Source organism: Pezoporus occidentalis, unplaced genomic scaffold, assembly GCF_034315485.1.
Source record: "Pezoporus occidentalis ecotype Australia unplaced genomic scaffold, CSIRO_AGI_Poc_V1 ctg63, whole genome shotgun sequence".
Classification (NCBI taxonomy): domain Eukaryota; kingdom Metazoa; phylum Chordata; class Aves; order Psittaciformes; family Psittacidae; genus Pezoporus; species Pezoporus occidentalis.
In genome coordinates, this window is record NW_026915977.1 from 6,026,756 (window position 1) to 6,045,989 (window position 19,234).

The 19,234-nt window shown below is 41.6% G+C and overlaps 2 protein-coding genes across 4 annotated transcripts in view; one reads left to right on the forward strand and one right to left on the reverse strand.

The window, feature by feature from the left end:
• Positions 1-1,568: 1,568 nt before the first annotated feature.
• Positions 1,569-19,234, reverse strand: part of CHRDL1 (chordin like 1) — a 37,389-nt gene continuing 19,723 nt past the window's right edge. For 2 of the 3 annotated variants that reach the window (XM_062640185.1, XM_062640186.1), the window contains 8 exons: positions 13,608-13,753; positions 12,517-12,610; positions 11,854-11,921; positions 10,455-10,629; positions 6,972-7,166; positions 5,336-5,503; positions 4,141-4,230; positions 1,569-2,914 (listed from right to left, as the gene is read on the reverse strand). In XM_062640185.1, the coding sequence (XP_062496169.1) occupies positions 2,784-2,914; positions 4,141-4,230; positions 5,336-5,503; positions 6,972-7,166; positions 10,455-10,629; positions 11,854-11,921; positions 12,517-12,610; positions 13,608-13,753 (1,067 nt within the window). In that variant the 3' untranslated portion in view covers positions 1,569-2,783. The remainder of the gene's footprint in view (positions 2,915-4,140; positions 4,231-5,335; positions 5,504-6,971; positions 7,167-10,454; positions 10,630-11,853; positions 11,922-12,516; positions 12,611-13,607; positions 13,754-19,234) is intronic. The other variant, XM_062640187.1, reaches the window with a different exon arrangement.
• Positions 7,186-19,234, forward strand: part of PAK3 (p21 (RAC1) activated kinase 3) — a 168,332-nt gene continuing 156,283 nt past the window's right edge. The window contains exon 1 of the mRNA XM_062640181.1: positions 7,186-7,209. The gene's annotated coding sequence lies outside the window, so the exon portion shown is untranslated. The remainder of the gene's footprint in view (positions 7,210-19,234) is intronic.

Here is a 19,234-nt window from a genome sequence, read left to right on the forward strand (position 1 = left end):
TTTATCAAACCAGGCCAAAGTGATGCAACAAGTACATAAATAAGTACTGTAACAGACATACATCCCATGAAGAGAATGAAAAACATGACACTGTGTATTTTGTTGTCTTAAGTGACCAGAAACTGGAAAAATGCAACACTGCATTTTACTAAATGATGCTTATGGGGTTTCCTTTGTCTGCTTTTCTTAAACGCATGTTTATTATAAAATAAATACACAACCCGGATTCCACCTGCCCTGTCACACGTACAAAAAGCAGGTTGCCGCCTTCTTAAAAGAAAGAAAATACGAACACTGTACATTCCCCCTTGGTGTTTTTTCCCCAGCTACTGCTACAGACGATGCCCGTGAGGTGAGAAACCAACTGCTGGCCTTCCCACCAGACTGCTACATTTCCTTAGAACCTCTTCCTCGCAGTGTCTTCCCAAAGGAACAATCAGCTTCACTCGTGACTTATTAGAAGATTTATAATGAAATTTTGCACTTCTGCAGCACGTTTCAGCCCATGTCGATGCCACGTGCAGTCGGTGCGGCTGGTGCCAGTTACACCGCAGCAACCTCTGACCCTGCGAGCTCCCAGGACCTCAGTCAGGATACACTGCACCCCTTTCAAGGAGCGGGGCAGGATTCCTGGAGGCAGAGGCTCCGTGGGCTCCCGTGGAAGGCGGCGGGGCAGTTCACTTAGCTGTCCTTGTAACCCAGTGCTACAGCACTGGTAATGGCGGGTGCCAGCGCCGCCTCTGGAGCGGGGCTGCCGGCCCTGCTGAGGGAGCCGAGGGGCCGGCCCGGACCGGTTCCCGCGGCCCCACAGCGGGCAGCGCTGAGGCGCTCAGCGGGGCTGGAGCAGCCGCAGGAAGGTGGATTTAGGGAAGGGCAGAGCGCTGCTGGGCAGTGAGGGGAGAGTGCGAGGAACAGCCCCGGGCTGGGCAGGGAGAGGGAGCTGAGAGTCCCCGGTGACCATGGAGGCACCTTGAGGGCTTTCCCTGCAGCCCATGGAGGCTTGGGCAAGAGACTGCCATGGTTCACACTCATACCAGGTGAGAGTGTTTCGTTCTTGCAATCCATGCATTTGCTGGTGGAGCTCCCTTTTAGTGTTTTCCTATTTTGCAGTGTTATGTTGAGTGCTTGGTAGGGAGGAAAGTATTCCTAAATGTCATCTGCTCTGTCCAAGCCTAGGGACATTGGGGTGGTTATATACAGGCAGGATTGCTAAGGAACCGAGATCACCACATGTGTATTCTCCTAATTCCCTTCTGCTTTTCCTTTCCCTTCATGTCTGTTCTCCTCACCTGCTCCTTGTTGGGAAGCCCTGCCTTAGCTGCAGGCCCACACTGCAGAGGGAGGTTGCTGAGCTTTGCTGCTTGGGACAGGGATCCCCTCAGGATGGGGCAGCTGTGCCTGAAAGGGGCTCTCCCACCCCTTCATCCCTTTGGATGTGGGTACACCCTGACGTGCTGGCACTGGCAGGGTTACAGACCTCAAAATCCTTGCCATCACTGTTGATTTCATTCCCTGTGAAGACCCAGGCCCTGGATCAGGCCGTTTCCATAAAGCTTTATTTCCTAGTGTGTGTTTCAACAGCAGTATTCCCATCTGCTTGTGGGGTAGAAAATGGGAGCACAAGCAGGCAGACTCGCTTGCTTCTCAGGATTTAATCCAGCATGGCAGACACAAGGCAGAGCAGATGAGGGGCACCTTTCTTACAGGCACTGCAGACATGCTACGCTGCATTAAACAGGACCTCTCAGATTTGTTTTTCACAAAGGTAAGTCTCCACAGAGCTGCTGTATTCCGAAGGGTTGCTGTAGCTGTGTGGTGTTTGTCATGGGAAAAACCTGTCCTTGAAGTGTGTGAGAATAGAGAGGTCACCCTCGGGAAAATGCGGAAGATTCAGTTTGTAGCAGATCAGAACCAATAAATTAAGCACTGTGGTCACTTTGAAGGAGGTTTAACCTGCTAGGTGTTTTGAAAGTACTCCGAGTACTTCACCACCTTCTGCCATGTCACTTTAGAAGGCAGTTTATCAGCCAAGCCCATGTGTTAATAGGGCCCAGAAGAATGAAGTTGTTAGGGCTGTGATAGGGAGCTGACACTTCACATTTTTATAGAGAAGTGGGTGGAGGAAACAGTGAAAACCACTTAAAAGTGAACGTTTGCTCAAATTGCTACAAAAATACAGTGATTGCCACTAACACCTGCTGTTCAGTTTATGGACTCAGTTTGCTCAACTACAAGACATCATCCCAAAGGCAGGCTGCTTAGGAGTTTGTTAGTTTAAATCTGGTTTTTTATGTCTCCAACGCAAGTATTGTATCACTTGTATTTTTTCTCCACTACTAAAATAATCCATGAGTCATTTCAACACCAGAAATGGTATAAATTCAGCACAGGCAATACTGCTCTCCATAGCTCCTGCGCATTTATTAGGTGTCTTTCTTTTCATTAGTTTGAATAAGTTGCCAAATAATAATAATAATAAAAATGTTCTGTTTTCTCTTTTTAACTTGTAAAGAAATGCAACTCTGGGAGAGTACAGTCTCTCTTTCTCCTTCCCCCACCAGTAACACAGAGCCTCCTAGTCTTTTGGAGGAGATATTTAAACGGTTGACACAGACCACTACACATAAAGCAGCAAATTTGCTGTGCATGATGTGAATAATTACTGCATTATAGTTTTGGTTTTTAGGGCAACTGTTGACTTAAGCAAAATAAGCCTGCAGTCCAGCTGCAGATCCCAAGTTTTCATAAGTTTTCTTGTGTTTTTCCCTCCAGTGCTGTCTCCCTTAACAGTGACCCTTTTCAGACTTCTCAAGGTACAAAACCTTTACCAGATCCTCGAGCTCAGTCCTGCACACTCTGCTTTCACACATTTGGCTGATCTGAGCTTCTCCCTCACTAAATATTTTCCACTGGCCTGAAAAGAAAAACACAAAGGAGACAGATACTTAGAAAAGGGCACAAGGATCTTCAAAGACATTTACAAGCACTCTACAGACCAGCTGATTCACAATGGTCAAAGAGAGAATGCCCAGTCCTCCCATGGAAAATATTTAAAGTATCTTACAATATTCCATACAAAATAACTTTGTTAAAAATAATAAACAAAGACCAGAATATTATTCCTTTCTTTAATTAAGTAGTACCTTAAGTTGATCCATTTAGTCAACTATTTAGGTTGTTGGATACTCTGCTTTATGATAAGAGTGATGTGAGGATGTAACTCTGAAGATAAACCAAAATGTTTGAAAGTTGAGAAGGAACAAGTCCAAGTGTTTCATGCACTGTGGGAACTCTGCCTGCCTGTGTGTAATGCAGACTGTGTTTGCTGGATATTCATATTTCTGTACACTTTTTTCTAATGTGAATAGGAATGCCCGTTGTCCTGGTAACTACAATACTGTGGTATAGACAACAATGACAAGCTTATGGAAGGCTGACAGCAAAAATTAGGAAACTTTTTACATGAAAAGGGGTCTGCTTCTCACTAAGCCTGTATTACCAAGAGTGTATGATTCTTGGGAAGAAGACTTCTTTACCCAATTAGAGACCTCAGCAAAAATGACAACTTGTAATGCAAAAGCACTGGGAACTGAAAATGCCTCTGCCTTCATTCAGCTATCAAATTAGGCGTCATATCCCAAGTTGGATAAAATACAAAAAAAGAAATTAAATCAAGAGTGACAAAAGCATTACATGTCCTTTCAATGAAGATACTGTTAAGAACATAGGACAGGCTTGCTTCGAACACAACATGTATATTGGAGAACTCTTTAAAAAACGTCTCTGATTTTTTCCCTTCTGAATGACTTTGTAAAAAAGCTGAGGTAACTTGAATTGTTACTTAAATCCAAGTTGTGCTGCTGTGCTGATGTCAGTCATATTTCAGCCTTGTGGCATTGTGGGCAGAAACCAGCTTATTTATATTTTAACAAAATACAGGAGGCTAAGACAGCATGAAAATGAACTACTGCTTTACGTATCTATATGATAAATTGCTGTATTTTCATTATTTAAATATAAACTTATAAATATTGGAGCCATGTTCTGGAGGAAAATTTGGTACATCTGTTTGTGTTGAGTAAAAGAGAATGTTTTTCAAGGCTATGTTTATATGGAGAAAGAGGTCAGAATTTTACTTACTAGGGGTTGTCCTTGTTATCTGCTTGAAGTAAGGAAGTTCTTCAAATTCTCTCTTGGACACTTTTTCAACATAGAAGTGACGCAGAATGCCTTCAGCAAAGATATGAGAAGTGCATGTTACTGGAAGTGTGCCTGTTGTTCTAAACCTGCCTATATGTAGAACTACTGCCATGTTGAGCCGCCCTGAGAAATCATCCTTACCAATTACGTGAATTTTCAGCCTATTCTTTATTCTGGTTGCCACCCCCTTGGTTTTTTGCTACTCCCCTGTAAATCCTTCTGTGGATTTATGATTGCAGTTTATGAGGGGTGTGAGAATTAGCCAATTCTTTTCCAGCACAGCTGAACCCCTCCTTATTATGAATAAATGTAAGATTACAGCAGAAGCCAAAATCCCAGCATCTTGGAGAAAACCAGCATCATTTTGCAGTCAGATACCATTTTGCCTGTCATGAGCTAGCAGGCAACATCACTGTCAAATCATCACGAGGCTTTGCGGCTTCTAGAACACACAGTAGTTATTAACCATCTGTTCACCTGACTTCTTTTCCGCTCACACTTTGGGCTTGGCTTTATGCCCAAGTACATTCTAGAGATGTATTGTTTCCATGAAGATATATATGAGGGTTTCCTATGAGGATGACATGCTTTTTGCTTTAAGTAGATTAAGTAGACCAGCTCTTCAGGAGGCAGAAGAGAATTTTTATTGTACTAAAAGTTCAGGATTTGCAGAATTTGGGCTCTGAATGCTTTCCTATTTTGTTCTAATTACCAGTTAGTCTAGTAAAAGATGCTGCTTCCATACTTATACAGGTTTTGTCCATATTCTAGACCATCACTAAGGCATCAGATAAGGCAGACTGATTTTAATGCAAAGCTTTTTGGTCCATCCTAAATAAGAACCTCTTGGCACGTGGTTTAAACCTTGCTATCCATTTCTCTGCAATAAGTTACACAGGGTATTTTTGACAACCTGTTTGTCACTGTGCTTTTGCTCCCAATGAAGGGTAGGAGTCTGCACAACTAGAGCTTTGTGTGTTATTAATGGGTTTTGTACAGCAGAACTTGAGGATGTTGGTAGTGGCTGTAACTGCAATACCCTGAATAGCGAGATCAGTCTCAGAATGCTTCAGCTTGTCCTGGGAAATTAATAGAGGGTGATACACTCTTTAAAGAAAGAACTTGCTTAGCTCACCTTTTCTAATTGTCCACACATGTATTTCTATTTGAGGTGGCTTTTCAGTTTCTACTGCAATTTTTCTGATGGTTTCTCCTTCCTCCGTGAAAACAGACTCATAGACGGGAAATGTCTCCTTCCCACAGAAGTAATCTTTGTTGTCAAAGGCTTGACTTGGTACTTCTTCTGTTTAAAAAAAAAGCCCGAAACACATAATTCAGTTGTAATCAAGTCCTCCAGAACTTACTTGACAAACAGGAAATGAGCTGTGTAAAACCGTGTGGTCTGTGAGACTCCTCACAGTTTTTCAAGCATATTTGAAATAATGGCAGAAGTCTCAGAGGCAGCAGAATAACTAAGTGAAAACTGGTGAAGAGACCTGCATTAATGTTTTGCTGAGGAAAAGGGCAGGTAGAACCTACATGGTTTGCATTCTGCTTGGCCAGTGCAAGCCTGTGCTAGCCACGGTACACATTATCTCCTGCTCACCTGGTAAAGTCGTAGAGCATAAGGAGAAATTGTAATTGTTCTGTTGGTAACTGGGAGTTGGACAGGAATGTAAGAGAAATGATGCAACTCATACACTCGGACTGCAATTTGTGGGAAAACCTGACAATGAATACATCTCCACATAGAGCAGACAGAAAAGGTTCAGCTTTCTTAAAAAACAGCACATAGAATCGCAAAGAAAAAGACAGTAACTTTCTTTTTGCTGTTAAATTTTCTATTAAAGCCAGGTTTTGCTGACCATTCTCATAGCAAATGAGCTAAATAAAAGCTGTAATTCACAAATATCCAAAAGATCTAGATACACATCTCTTGCCTGCCTAGTGCCACTGCATTGTGCTCTTCCCCAGTAAGCAAAGAAAATGGGAAGTGTGCATTCTCTGAAGGATTTCTATACATGACAGAACAACAAGCATTTCCATCCAGTGTATCACCAAACAAACATAGAAATGGGCCATACAAATGAGAAAAGTTTAAAGGCACCAAAGGGAACTGGACACTCCTTTACTGCTTGTGTCATATGGAATGCAGCTGGTAGACCATCAGCAGGTTTATATTAGCAGATTTTTCACAAGTTGTAAGCACTGATTTTAGTAAGTAATGTCTACGTAAGTTCAGTCATTAGCACAGCATAGAAACAATGCTAAATCTGTGATAAGTTAGTATTTATTTTAAGGATTAGGTTATGTAACTGACAGCAACGGATTTCTAATTGGGAGTTTTGAAACCTTCTGGTACATTTTAACAACCAGAAAGGCTAATGATCCCCATGCAAATTTATAAGCTAGAAAAAATGATGTGAAGGTTCCGTGGGCACTGCAGCTGGGGAAGGATGGGAGAGTCTTTTGCCAGTAATGAACTTTCTGTGTACCTCTCTGAAATAGTCTCTTCAGAAATGGGCATCAGAGAGTTGTGCTGCCAGTGGAGAGAAAGGCAGGGACTGATCAGAACAAACGTGTCTTCAGCAGCAAGCCCTCATTTGAGGAGCAGCAGCTCTGCCTGTCTCACATTGAGACCTTTGCACACATATGAGAACAGTGGGCATTGCTATTGCTGTTTGCATCAGATCTTATTGTGACCAGAAGGCTTGAGCCAAGCCCCTTAACATGCACGGCAAAAAGGTGGTCTGTGATCAACTTTGTTTTACCTGGACAGACTTTACAGCATTTTCCTTCTACTTTCTGAGGGTATTTGCAGGGATATTGTTCTGGACAGTGAATTTTCTTACATTCTTGTTTGGTGATGTTGCAGGTGCACAACACACACTCTACAATTCCGAAGGCTCGGAGATTAGGATGCCAAGATTCACCATGTGAATATGTTTTGCCATTTGAAACACACACTACAAAAGAAGAGAAAAGGAAAAAAAAGTACAACTGGAAAAGGTACCTTCCTTGGCTACGTCTCTATGAATATTCATTTCATTCATTCACATGTTTAAAGCAATGTCTCTATACATCATTTGTTAGTGTCTCTTGCCCATTTCTCTGGTTGCTGACTTTGAGTTTTGCTGCTTTAAATGAGTCTGGGCCTATGATCACCCTTTTCTGAGCAGTTTTGCCTTGATTCCATCTCTGCTGACACTAGTGTTCATCACCATTTTGAGGTGAACAGTGAAGGTGGCTGAATCAAGTATTTGAGTAGTTCCTCTCCAGTGCACACATTTCAGTTGTGCATCACTAACCTGCTTATAAAAACTCACTTCTCCTTCCTCTCCTAGTCTCAGTCACCACACAGGACACAGCCTGCCACATTGGTTCTGGCTTCTAGAATTGAATCTGCAGATGACAGGATCATGACATTTGATACTGAGTCACCTGTACAGCTTTTCTAGCCATTAACTCAACACGGCTTCTGTAGTGAGAGCCATGTTGTCAGCAGGATGAGTTAATACAACCCTTCATTGCTTTTGTATGAGAGCTCCTGCCACACAACACACAGACCAAAGTAAGGGAATGTTGCAAAAATAAAGTTTTATATCCTTTATGGAAATATACGTGTCTGTAGGTATATAGAGATTTTGCTTTTGTAATCACAAGAAGACACTAACATGAAAGGATTTATATGGTACTGAAATTTCATCCCAATAGCATCTAAGCACCTCAGAATATTTATTCATCAGCGCCCTTAAGAGACAGAGAAATACAGCTGACACCAGGAGAGTGGAAAAATCCATGCTTGGTGGAAGCCAGTTTGGGTCACCCGGCAGTTAATGGGAATTATATCACTTTACACCATGTTTGCATTTGTCCTATAAACCATACTTGTTTCTTTTTCAATATTTTATAAACACAAAGAAAAATGCAAACTAATCCTAACAAGGTGAAAGAAAGGGCACTGCCTCATTTCTAAAAGCAACTGAAGTGAAGCTGGGATATGTTGTAAATATTTCCAATTCTTGTAATATGCCATCATTTCTATTAATGCTTTTATTTGTAAAATATGTTCCTATTTTGCCTGTAACTTTCAAAAGCAATTTAATTTTTATCTGTAATCTGAAATTTACATCTAACTGGTAACAGATGTGACCAACTGGCTTAAACTTTACTGAGTTACTGAGATTTATGGGGAGTATTTTTTGCAATGTATTGTCTTTCAGGGGGTTATGCTATCATTTGGCTTATAATTTGCTACTTTTTAACTCTTTCTTAAGACATGTCTTTGTTCAGAGATAGGAAACAGTTTAGTTTCTCAAATAAAAGCAACTAAAAGTGTTATCTGTATACTGAGAACATGGAAGAAAAAACATAACTGAGAAAACTGGTAAGTACTCAGCTGCTCAGCAGGCCTCTTACATGCTTGAATACTATATTATTAGTCATATTTCTGCTGAAGTAGATATTTTTTCCCCAGCTTCTCCAGATCCTTTACAGACATAAAGGTTTCATGATTTCACCCTCACAGGGTGATTTTGACATTGTGTCCATACGTATTCTCTCTGGTTTAGGGTTTCTTTAGCACAGAACAGTTAAGTAATTACTCTGAGGTGGCAGGTGAAGCTTCCAGTAGAAGCCAAAATATGGCAAATAACTTCTAGTTCCCTGATGCCCTGTCGTCAGTGCTCTTCATGTTTAGAATGATAAATTTGTATTCCTATAACTGCACAGTATTGGCTTGTCAGGGGAGTCATTGTGTGTTTATTGTTTAACTTGTTGAAATGCATCTCAAGGGGCATGTGCATTAATTAATAAACCACTTCTTAATTGCACAAGGACAAAAGAAAATACATGGTCAGCATTTCTGTTCCCAGCATTTCTCAGGCACTTTCCAGGCAGTGAATGTCTGAAGTTGTGGCAGTTCCTATATACTGCACCCCGAAATATGCTGTTCATCTGTATGCTCTTTATTTGCCAAAACAAATCAGTTAGAAATTTCTTTGATGATGTCTTCATGTGTGAATTACATGTCAAAGATACTGCACTGCACAGAGATTCCTGCTCCTAGACTCAGCGTAAAATACTGGCATGATCTGAATGTTTTTTCATGCTTGTTCAGGTGGATAATAAAGATCCTATGGCCAACATTCCTTCTGTTAGTTAATACCTTAAACGATTAGTTGGCCCTAATACAAGGGCCTTTAACTCTTTGTGGGTAGTTTCTCAATGCACGCTGACTGGTATTTGTGGATAGATGCTCTTCTGAACATGTGTTTTTACATCTATTTCTTTTATGGTTTCTTAGGCCTGTTCCTGCAGGCCTCTGTTCAAAGAGGGCACCACTATGGGAACAGAGCATCCCACCCTTTTTATTGTACAGACCCCCTGTCCCACTAACTGGTGAATTGACATTTTCCCTCTATTTTTGTCCTTCTTGTAATGCAGCAGGTATATGGCTCAGTCATGTTTGGATGAGGTTTGCCATAGGGGCTCAAATGTCTGCTGTCCCCATAATGTAATATGTCCTATATTGTCTTATCAGGAGGCACTAAAGGATTCTTAGAGTGAGATTGATTATCTTTGTTAATTTTGCCTCTTTACAGCTCAGGCATCCAGTACAGGCTAATTGCCTACTCTGCCTCTAGTATTAGTCTTGGAGGATGCAAAGCACCCCTTGCATCCCACTGTCTCAGACAAGTAGCTTAATGGGTGGGAAGTAATGCAACTGCCTTTCTTGAGAATAATTTGCTAAGCCTTGGAAGCAGAAAACCTCTTGATTCTATGGCAGAACTTTATGGTCTGAGATTTATGGGCCAGATTAAACATACACTGCTTACAGACAGTAAAGTTACAAAATAAGAGATGGTGTAAGGAAAATAGGACAAGTAATTTCCTACTGGGAAGTCAGTTTGTGAACAAGTTAATGAATCTGAAGGCATTGTGGTGTCCTCTATGGCACAAAGCACTCACTTCCCTGGTAGCCACTGCACAATCCTAGGAGGTATTTCAGAGAGCAACACAAGTGTGGTGTGCCTTTGCAGAGTGAAACGCATTGCTGTCTGGAGGCACAACTGGTCTCAGTCAAGAGCTGATTTCATATCCTTAATAGCTTACTGCTTTTTGCCTCCCTGATTTGCGTTGGGTCTGTGCGAGTTGGCACTGTATATCCTGCTGTATATTTTGAGAACTCTTTCTGAGCTACAGGTGATTGATTCCTGACCCAGAGTAATACCATAAAAAGTAATTGTCTTTACCTCGTCCGTGCTTGTGCTTGTTGTTGATGACAATTTGTACTATTGTTCCTGAAGCTTGTTGGGGATCTGGGAGGACTCCACGGTTACTCCTGGCATTCGGAAAGCGTGGAATGTTGACTACCTGCCTTGCAGAGCTGTGTGACAGGTCATAGTGGGAGCGATGATACGAGTGTCTCTGTTTAAGAGACAGAAAGAGAGCAGGAAAGTAAATGTCTTATTCCAATGATCTGAGATGGGGAAAGTGGCTGCACTAGAAGCTTAACACAGACAACGAGTGTTGCTGCTATCATCAAACATCATTCACACACATATGTGGTTGTAACTCATCTCACAGACTGTATATGTCAGTGTAGGTGTCTTACTTAAGTTGGTCATCTGAAGTCCTGAATTGAGTCAATGGACAGAGAGGCAGTTTTAGAACCTGACCTGTTGTGGAACTCTGTATCATGAGGAGATGAATCACAACCCAGGAGTCCTGTTTCACTCCATGTGTTAAAAATGATGTTCAGAATTAGATGCCTACTTTACTGATGTCTACGCTAAGATTAGATGAGAAGAATTGTAACCCTGTCTAGTTTTCCTCATCACAGTTACTTTCTGCTGGGTCTCCAGAGGCAGGGCACATCCAGAGTGACTGTCCAGCTTTGTTTGCTTGCAGCTTTGAACTCTGATGCAAGGCCAGTGTTAGGCATGCACAGACTGAGCAAGGATCTGTCTTACAGACTGGGAAGTCTCATTTTATTTGCAAAGAACAGTAGGAGCAATAATAGTAATGTGCAGTGTGTTTCCTAGAACAAAACCAATGGTTGTTTTCAGAAAATTATTTTCCAAAATACCCATGGGCATTAAAGAATAGTGTATTTTACAGCAGTTATTTTACAAGGCATGATTCTTCTCACTAGTCCAAAGACCTGTTAGTTCATGTATTTAGGTAATGCACCTAATGCTTAAAAGCACTTCACATTCTCTCCAAATGCTGTTACAAAAATCATCTCTTGAGAAGTAAGTTGTTAATGGATACTCTTAGCCCCATGGCAATGAAGCACCTAAAGTAAATATGTGTAAATGCCAACTGGGAAGTAAGTTTTTCAGTTATGATTTAAAAGTGATGCCTGCATAGCAAACAAACTGCTGAAGAGTTTTATTCTTTATAGAGCGTATATAACAAAGACAAAATCCAGAGCCTGCAGGAGCTCATGGGAGTTTATAATTCAGCATTATTCCTGAAGGCTGAGTCTATTAAGGGATTTACTGAAGTGCAAGAAACCTATTTTGGGCTAGATTCACAGAGCCCGGGATGAAGCAGTAGACCTGTTACCATCCTTTTCTATTCTTTCCCTGATGTACTGATGCACAAAGCACAGCAAGAATCTGTCTTTAAGTTGTAGGTCACACTTACAGCTTCCCTGTTGGCCGGCTGCCGGAAGATATCCCCGTCGGAATGTTCCCATGATAATTCTCCATCTCCTGTGTGCAAAGTAGAGCAGGAGCAGTTAGGGGGTAACTGAGCTACACCTTGAGAGATACTCAGGGGAAAAGTCTCATCCATTTAAAATGGATTAATTTAAAAATTCATTTAGAGTGGAGGTAGCATCAGGGTGTAGAAGTGTCAGTCTTTAGTCTGACTTCATTGTACTAGACTCTGCAAAGACCAAAAGGAAGATCTCTTCCCAAACACCATGCAAACTCAGGATGAAGATTTACTATCGGATTTATGTGGCTTAACAAGACGCTGTGTGCAAGGTGACTTCCAGCAACCATTTGCTATTGTCATCTCAGGCAAAGGTGAGAGACCTTTTTGAAGCCTAGATTAACCTCGTTCTGGGAATGGAACTTTATCATCAGTGCATACTCCTCTTGTTTCAATTTAGGAACACAAAGTTAGCAGTGATCCCCTGCTGACATTTCCCAGTGGTTTAATATCCCAACATGCTTTGGATTGTAAGTACATGGGAAACTTGCAGATTGTGTCCTGAGGGCCCGTGCTGGTGCACAGACATGGCCTTGGCAGGTGAAAGAGTAAATTCAGGGCCTGTCCTTCTGTAATTATGCTTGAACTTACCTCTGCAAACTGGACAGCAGGACTCCGGAACGGAAACTGGGAATGAGCAAGTTAATTTGGGACAAGTCTTCAACCCACAGTACACATTTCCTTCCTGCCAGCAGAACACAAGAATTTAGGAGGAGTCATTGATTTGCCTGGTACTGTGTATGCATTTTTTATGGATGTGCTTAAAACCAGTATGTGTGTTTCCATAAATGCCACTCTAGTATGCACAAGCAGAGCATCAGCCCAATGAAAAGTCTGAATAGCTTTGTTAGAATTTGTTGTCACACAGAAGAAGATCCCTTTCTTTAAAAACCTCAGAGGAAAATGGAAGAGATGAAAGTGTGTGGGGAGATTAACTGCAATTACTGTAGGCTGAAAATGTACCTGACATGGTTGGTACCAAATCACCCAGTGTAAATTCTTCCCCCTGCTCTCCTTCAGCTGTGTCTTCCCAGTGAAAAGGAGGAAAAGCTTGGCATGAACTAAAAGTTGTAAAGTCTTTTCAATGCTTGGCCTATTAAATTTGTAGTTAATGTAGAATATGATGATTTGATGAGAGGAGGTCAGAGCTGCCAATACTTAATACGGAAGAGCTGGCTGGATTGAGAGGGGTGTTTTGGTTCAGACACTGGCTCTGAGGAGTCCCTGGGTTACTGTTCAAACATACAGGATTTGAACTGGTGACATCTCGGCTCTGTGGCCCAGTGCCAGTTGACAGAGCTGTCCAGTCCCAGACTGTGGGGCTCTACTTATCAGTGCAGTCCATATGAATTCAGTTTCAGGCATTGGCTTAGCACTGCGTTTCCCAGTCGGGTTGAAGTGAGATGTTCTATCTGTGCCAAGTAGCAGTATTTTACCTGCTGCCTCTGCACTGTAGGCTCACTTAGAGCAGATGCTCGACAGGGTAAGCTTTGTCCACAGTGTTTGAGTAAGAGGTAGCCTGGCATTTACCAGGTACTGCAGACTGGCTCTGAACACTATGAGTTTCAGCATTAATTCTCAACTCCCAGTCTTTGCTGTGTATTGCTTATATTTCGGTGTCATGTCTTCTAGAAAGGAGAAATGAAGCACAGAGCAGGGCTCTGTTGAGCCGTGTTACTTACTGAGCAGCTGCACTGGGCACACTGGTTTGCTTGCCTGTTTTGGAAAAGTCCCTCTGCCACAAACATTTCACCATGATGGTAGGTGGTGCCATTGTATTCACAGGATTTCCCGGTGATTTTGCTGCTTACTGAGAACAGGGAGTCTTCTGGAAGTAACAGGAAAGGAACACTTCATGCAAATATCCTTGACAACTGGCAATATCACAAATACAGGGGAGGAAAAGCTTCCGTTCTTCCTCATTTCTCTTTATTATGAAAGGACAAGTTTTGTCATGCTACAAAGTGTAAGTGATATTCTCATGCTGCTATTTTGCTGCATGTTAATAATTCACACTTTGAGTTGACTGTCCCAGTTTATCTTAGGATGCTGATGATCAGCTGCAAATGCACTGTTTAGCCAGCGTGTCTTGTGCTGCTGTATTTTCTCTTGCTCTGCCTGCTGTAGCACTAGGTATTAGGATAGATTGGTGCAGTTATGTGCCCACTTGTTATACATGGCTTTTTCATGCTTTGATATTGAGGGCATTAGGTCCTGTATACAGTATCCCACTATCACTAGCACAGTCCTTGTTTTCCCCTTCTTAGTACTGGTATCATTTTATTAATGATTTGTAATGTTGTAGCCTGTAGAAGACTTAATTGCAGGTTAGCAGGATATGCCATAGGACATGCATCATTCCATGCCATCCACAGGCTCAAACCTTCTGGAGAAGGAGCACGGTACTGGTGAGGAAACTGCATCAAGACAAAACCATGGACTACACAAGTGTTTGTTCCTAGTGGCCTTCACAATTCATTGCTGCTGTTGTTTTCAAAATGAGCAAAACCTGTCAAAGGCAGACTTCAAAAGCCACCCAAAAGCTGTTTGTTCTCTGACATGCATTTTAATGTCAGATGTGCAAATGAGTGCATTTGGTTTGCAGAACTCAGTGCATATGACAAAGTGCACAAGATGGCAGTCTCAGTTCAACCCTGAAACCTCCTGTTTCAACTCAAGATCATATCAAAGTCTGCACCACATGGGCTAAATTTTCTTCTAAGACATAAAGCTTTCCATACCTTGTACTAAAACATCCTCTAGATTGTTTAATTATTAGCAGTTGACAAACTGTGCAAAGGGATTATACTTCACCTATGAAATGTAAGTCACTTGACACCTATTGGGCAGTGAATCTGGCACTATACATTTACATTCACATGAATTTAGCATCTCAGCATGGGAAAAGACATTTTGAACAAGAGCTCCATGGAAGTAACAGTGGAGTGTTTGTTCTCCAGAGCCTGAATCACTGCAGATTTCTAGGAATGCAGCTGAAATTTCATTCAGTGGGTTTCGGTTTTCATGTAAAAGAAACCTGACCTGAAGACTCAGGTTTTGCTGTAGCCCCTTTCATTATCTAGCAGATAAACCTGGGGAGATCTTGTGTGAAACTGTGCCACCACAGAATGCGCATTTTTCAGCTGGGAGCTCAAGTGAAAGAGCAGTTTTCTGCTGGCCTGCACTGGCATTAAACACTGACATTTAGTCTTCCATAAAAGCATATATTTAGTTACATGGGTCCATCAAATACTAATAATATTCTGAATGTCAAATCTGGCTGTGGAACATACATGTGCTACAGTATATGAGAGTCTATGGGTCAGCAAAGAATGTTCTGCAGGAGAATTGCAGGAGAATTTAGCCACTTAGGCATCCGTGCCTGACATTTCATTTCTCTTCAAGAGAAAGTCATGGTATTTGCACTCCTCCTTTTGGAAGCACTAAATACATCATTATTTCAGTGCAATCAATGATACCTTTCCAGAATCTTACAACTAGTGCAGAGCTTTGACACCACCTGTGCTTGGCATAAGAATGCAGTGCTTGTGGCTGTATGGTTTGCTAGTAACACACATTCTGGGATGGCAAGGTGTGTGCTCTCATCAACACATATCCTTTGACAGGCGTTGTCAAAAGATTCAAGTGGCAAGTTCAGTGACTGTCCCATCAGGCCCAAATACTGGAAAACATGAATAAAGAGGCACTTCTCAGAACTGTGCTTGTATCACCATAGTGTCTTGGGCTTTCGCAGAGTCATCTCATTAGAAGCAGAAAGAGAGATTGCCAAACCCTTAGTTACCTCCTTGCCCTTAGGGCAACTGGAAGAGCAGCAAAACTGGAAAGAAATGTAAGTGGAAGGAGAATACAGTGGTTCTTGTCCCTGATCATGCAGCCTCTGCAGGACATGGCTGTGCCCATGTAAGATGCCAGTCCTAAAGCAATGTTTGGCTTGTGGTCTGACATTTGCAGAGACCAATACCTGAATGACTCATTGTGAATCTTCAGAGCATTGGATGAAGAGAATAAATTTTACTGCAGGTTTACCTTGGTATATGCCACATTGCTCAGTTCGTTAGGAAATCACCAAATGCCTTTAAACTGTGGCTTATATATAAGGGAAAGAGGATGGTGAAACTCTTACTGCTTGGAAAATGACAGTGAAAAGTTGCAGTGGGTAGTTGTTTTCATCTATATTTCTTTTAAGTCGATCATGGAAGTTGGGCCTGTAACAGCTAAATCATGACATGCAACTCGAAACACATGGACATCTGCCTATCTTTGGAATTTGGGATAAAATTCTATTACTATTTTGAAATCTTATTTTATTAAATAATTCTAAGAAAAGTCAGTTTCGGTTACACGGAATAAGACCATGTTGAGGTCCTGTGCTGCACATACCTGTGCATATGATTATCCTTTAGTATATTAAATGAATGGGCCTATTTGGGTTCATAAAAGAAGGTTTAGAAGAAGTTTTCAGCTCAAGACCATATTACTGTTACTGCAAAAAAATACATACATTCATATATCAGAAACAGCATATGGGAGAGCATGACTGATCCTCTGCAAACACAGCTTCTGTCAGAACCTGCAAGGAAGCTCTGTTTATATTGTATGTCTAAATATAACTTCTGTCTGGTGCAGTTTCTCTGTCTTTGCCAGTGTGTGACTGACTTGCTACAACTAGGCCTTGCCTTGGTTTCTTTTCTAGTGCTCTTTAAATCATGGCTAATTAGGGGAGCTCAGACTCCCTCCTGATACCATATTCTCCTGTAGAATGTGAAATCAGAGTCATTGTCGATTGTTTTAGTAAGTGCCAGGTTTGAACTTTCAAAAGTCTTGGCATTAATATTGCTATCAGCATGCATTATCCTGTGCCTTAGTTAAGATACGTTAGAATGCAATTAATGAACTGCAAATATACTCCTTTGCTCAAAGCTGTATTTGTGAACCTTGATTCGTAATCAAGAGTGTTCCCAAAGCTTTAGCTGGCATTTTAATGGTGCTTACTAACATTGCTTTAATTAGCTGCCTCTGGAAAGCACCAGGCAATCCATCTGTGTGAATCCTGTAATTAACTGGGTTCAATCTGAGCTCTTCTTTGTGGCATTCACAGCGTGTCAGTGGAAGCAGTATAAAATGGAGAGGGTAAAGATGTTATAGCATCAATTAAAAAGGAAGTATCTTTCTTTCTGTGCTTGGCATTTATTCTCTGAGGGCTCAGACTTCAGTATAGAGGTTGACAGGCCATGCTTGTATTTGCCTGAAATTTCAGTGCTCTCAAGATAGGACCATGAGTTAGCAATATGGATAGCACTGACTTATTTCAAACATTAACATTAGGCAGTGGCAGGGGGATAAGATGTGCAAGTTAGGCTTCACATGACTTGATATGAACTTATCCTGTGAGTAGCTTTAAACCTTGAACCTGGCTGAAGAAATCTTTCAGGTTTTACTAGCAGGCAGCAGAATACAACTGGCTGAAAAAGAACTGCTTTTTAAAAAGCAAATGGAGACTATGGTAACTATGCTTGAATTCTTATATCCAGGCACTCCTCTGTTCCAAACACGGGATTCTGTCCAGCTTCTGCTGTCTACCTAGGCTGTTTTTCACTGGCATGCCATACACACAAGGTAAATCCTAGCCTCAGAGAAGCCAAAGGAATGGTTGCCTTCAGGATTTAGCCTAGGGACTTGCTTGAACACTGCTGAAGATGGATGGTGGTACTAGGAGGAACTGTTGATCAATAAAACAAGATTTGTATCAATTCAGGTCTGTAGTACAGCCTGATAGAAAGGTTCACTGTGACCTAGAACTGCATGTAGGTGTGGTTCACGAGTTCCTATAGTCTATTTGACAGGGGGTGTGAAGAAACAGTATGGCAAAAGTTTGCCATGAAGGGATGTGAACTTCGTGTGAAGCGCAGCATTAATGCTTTCCTGACAGGCTGACAGAGTTAGGTATTGATTTGATAAACTATGGGCATTTAATGGAAATGTTGTGAAGCTGGAAGCTGCTCCAGTCACACATTTTTCATGGGAACCTGCCTGGGTTCCTGATGGTCTGCCTGTGACTTGAGGTTTCCAAGGACCAAGGTTTGAGGGCATCCATACTATGGACACTCACCAGGGCTTTCTGGCTTCTGGAGCTTTCCAGTCTCCTGGGACAAACAGATGCTAGATCACATGGATCACAGTTTGGGAAACACCATCTTTTAGCATTTTCTCATTACAACTCTATTCCTTCTTGAAGTGTTATAAAAGCTTGATTCTTAGCTGCTTTACCCCTACTTTCCTATGTAGCAGAAGAGCATCAGTTACCTGCAACCAGTCCATGGAATAGCTTAGACAAATTCCACGGGCAGTTCCTAATGTATAAAACCAGGTAGCTTCTGTAAAAGTATTTATGTGCAAAGAGAATGAAAAGCAGTAACTGGGTATGAGGAAACCAGCCTTTGGGAAATGTGAAGTGACTTACTTGAGGAAGGGCTTTAGGATCCAGGCCTTAATATAGTCAATTAACTCTTCAACTTGGATCTTTCTGGATAAAGGCAGGACGTGCTCATACAGTTGCTAACAAACAGTTTTAGGACACTAACTAACAAACTGCCAAAATAACCTTAGAATCAGGACAGTTATGGCATGATAAGCAGTAAAGTATTTATAATGTGACATCTGATCTTCAAGACAAGAAAAACAGCTGCTATTGGGTGGTCTTCGACATCATGGACAAGGAGACCAAGCATCCAAGAGTCATTATGCTCAGTTCTACTGATCTGCATCCAGTAATCGGTTGAAGTGGTGATTGAGTGTCCTCCTGAAATGGAGACTGGACAGACTGGAAGAGGAAGGTGGGCAGGCAGAGCTCATGCTGCTGCTACATCTCAGCATCTCAGGAAGGGTCTGTGGGATTTTACTGCATCTCTATGAGATACTTTCTTGCGCAATATTCTGGCCATTCTTGTTAGTACTTAACACTCTCACTACTGCTTATTTTAGTATCAGAACATCTGGCAAAGATCACTGTTTTAAAAAACCTACAGACTGTTGGCTTGCTGACTTAGGAACTATTTTTAAACTGCAACATTCAGAATCACCTTGTGTCATTACTGAAGAAGACAGGCTCTAACAGCAAGCAGAAACGCTCAGCCTGGCGTGGGCTTTGCAGTTTGTCTGGTTTATTAACCACCCTTATAAAAATAATCAAGTGCTAAACAATATGAAATGAATCATGAGGACTAATGTCTTAAGAAACTTACCATACTGGGAACTGTTTTGCAGATAGTCTCTCTGGTCTTTTGTAAGT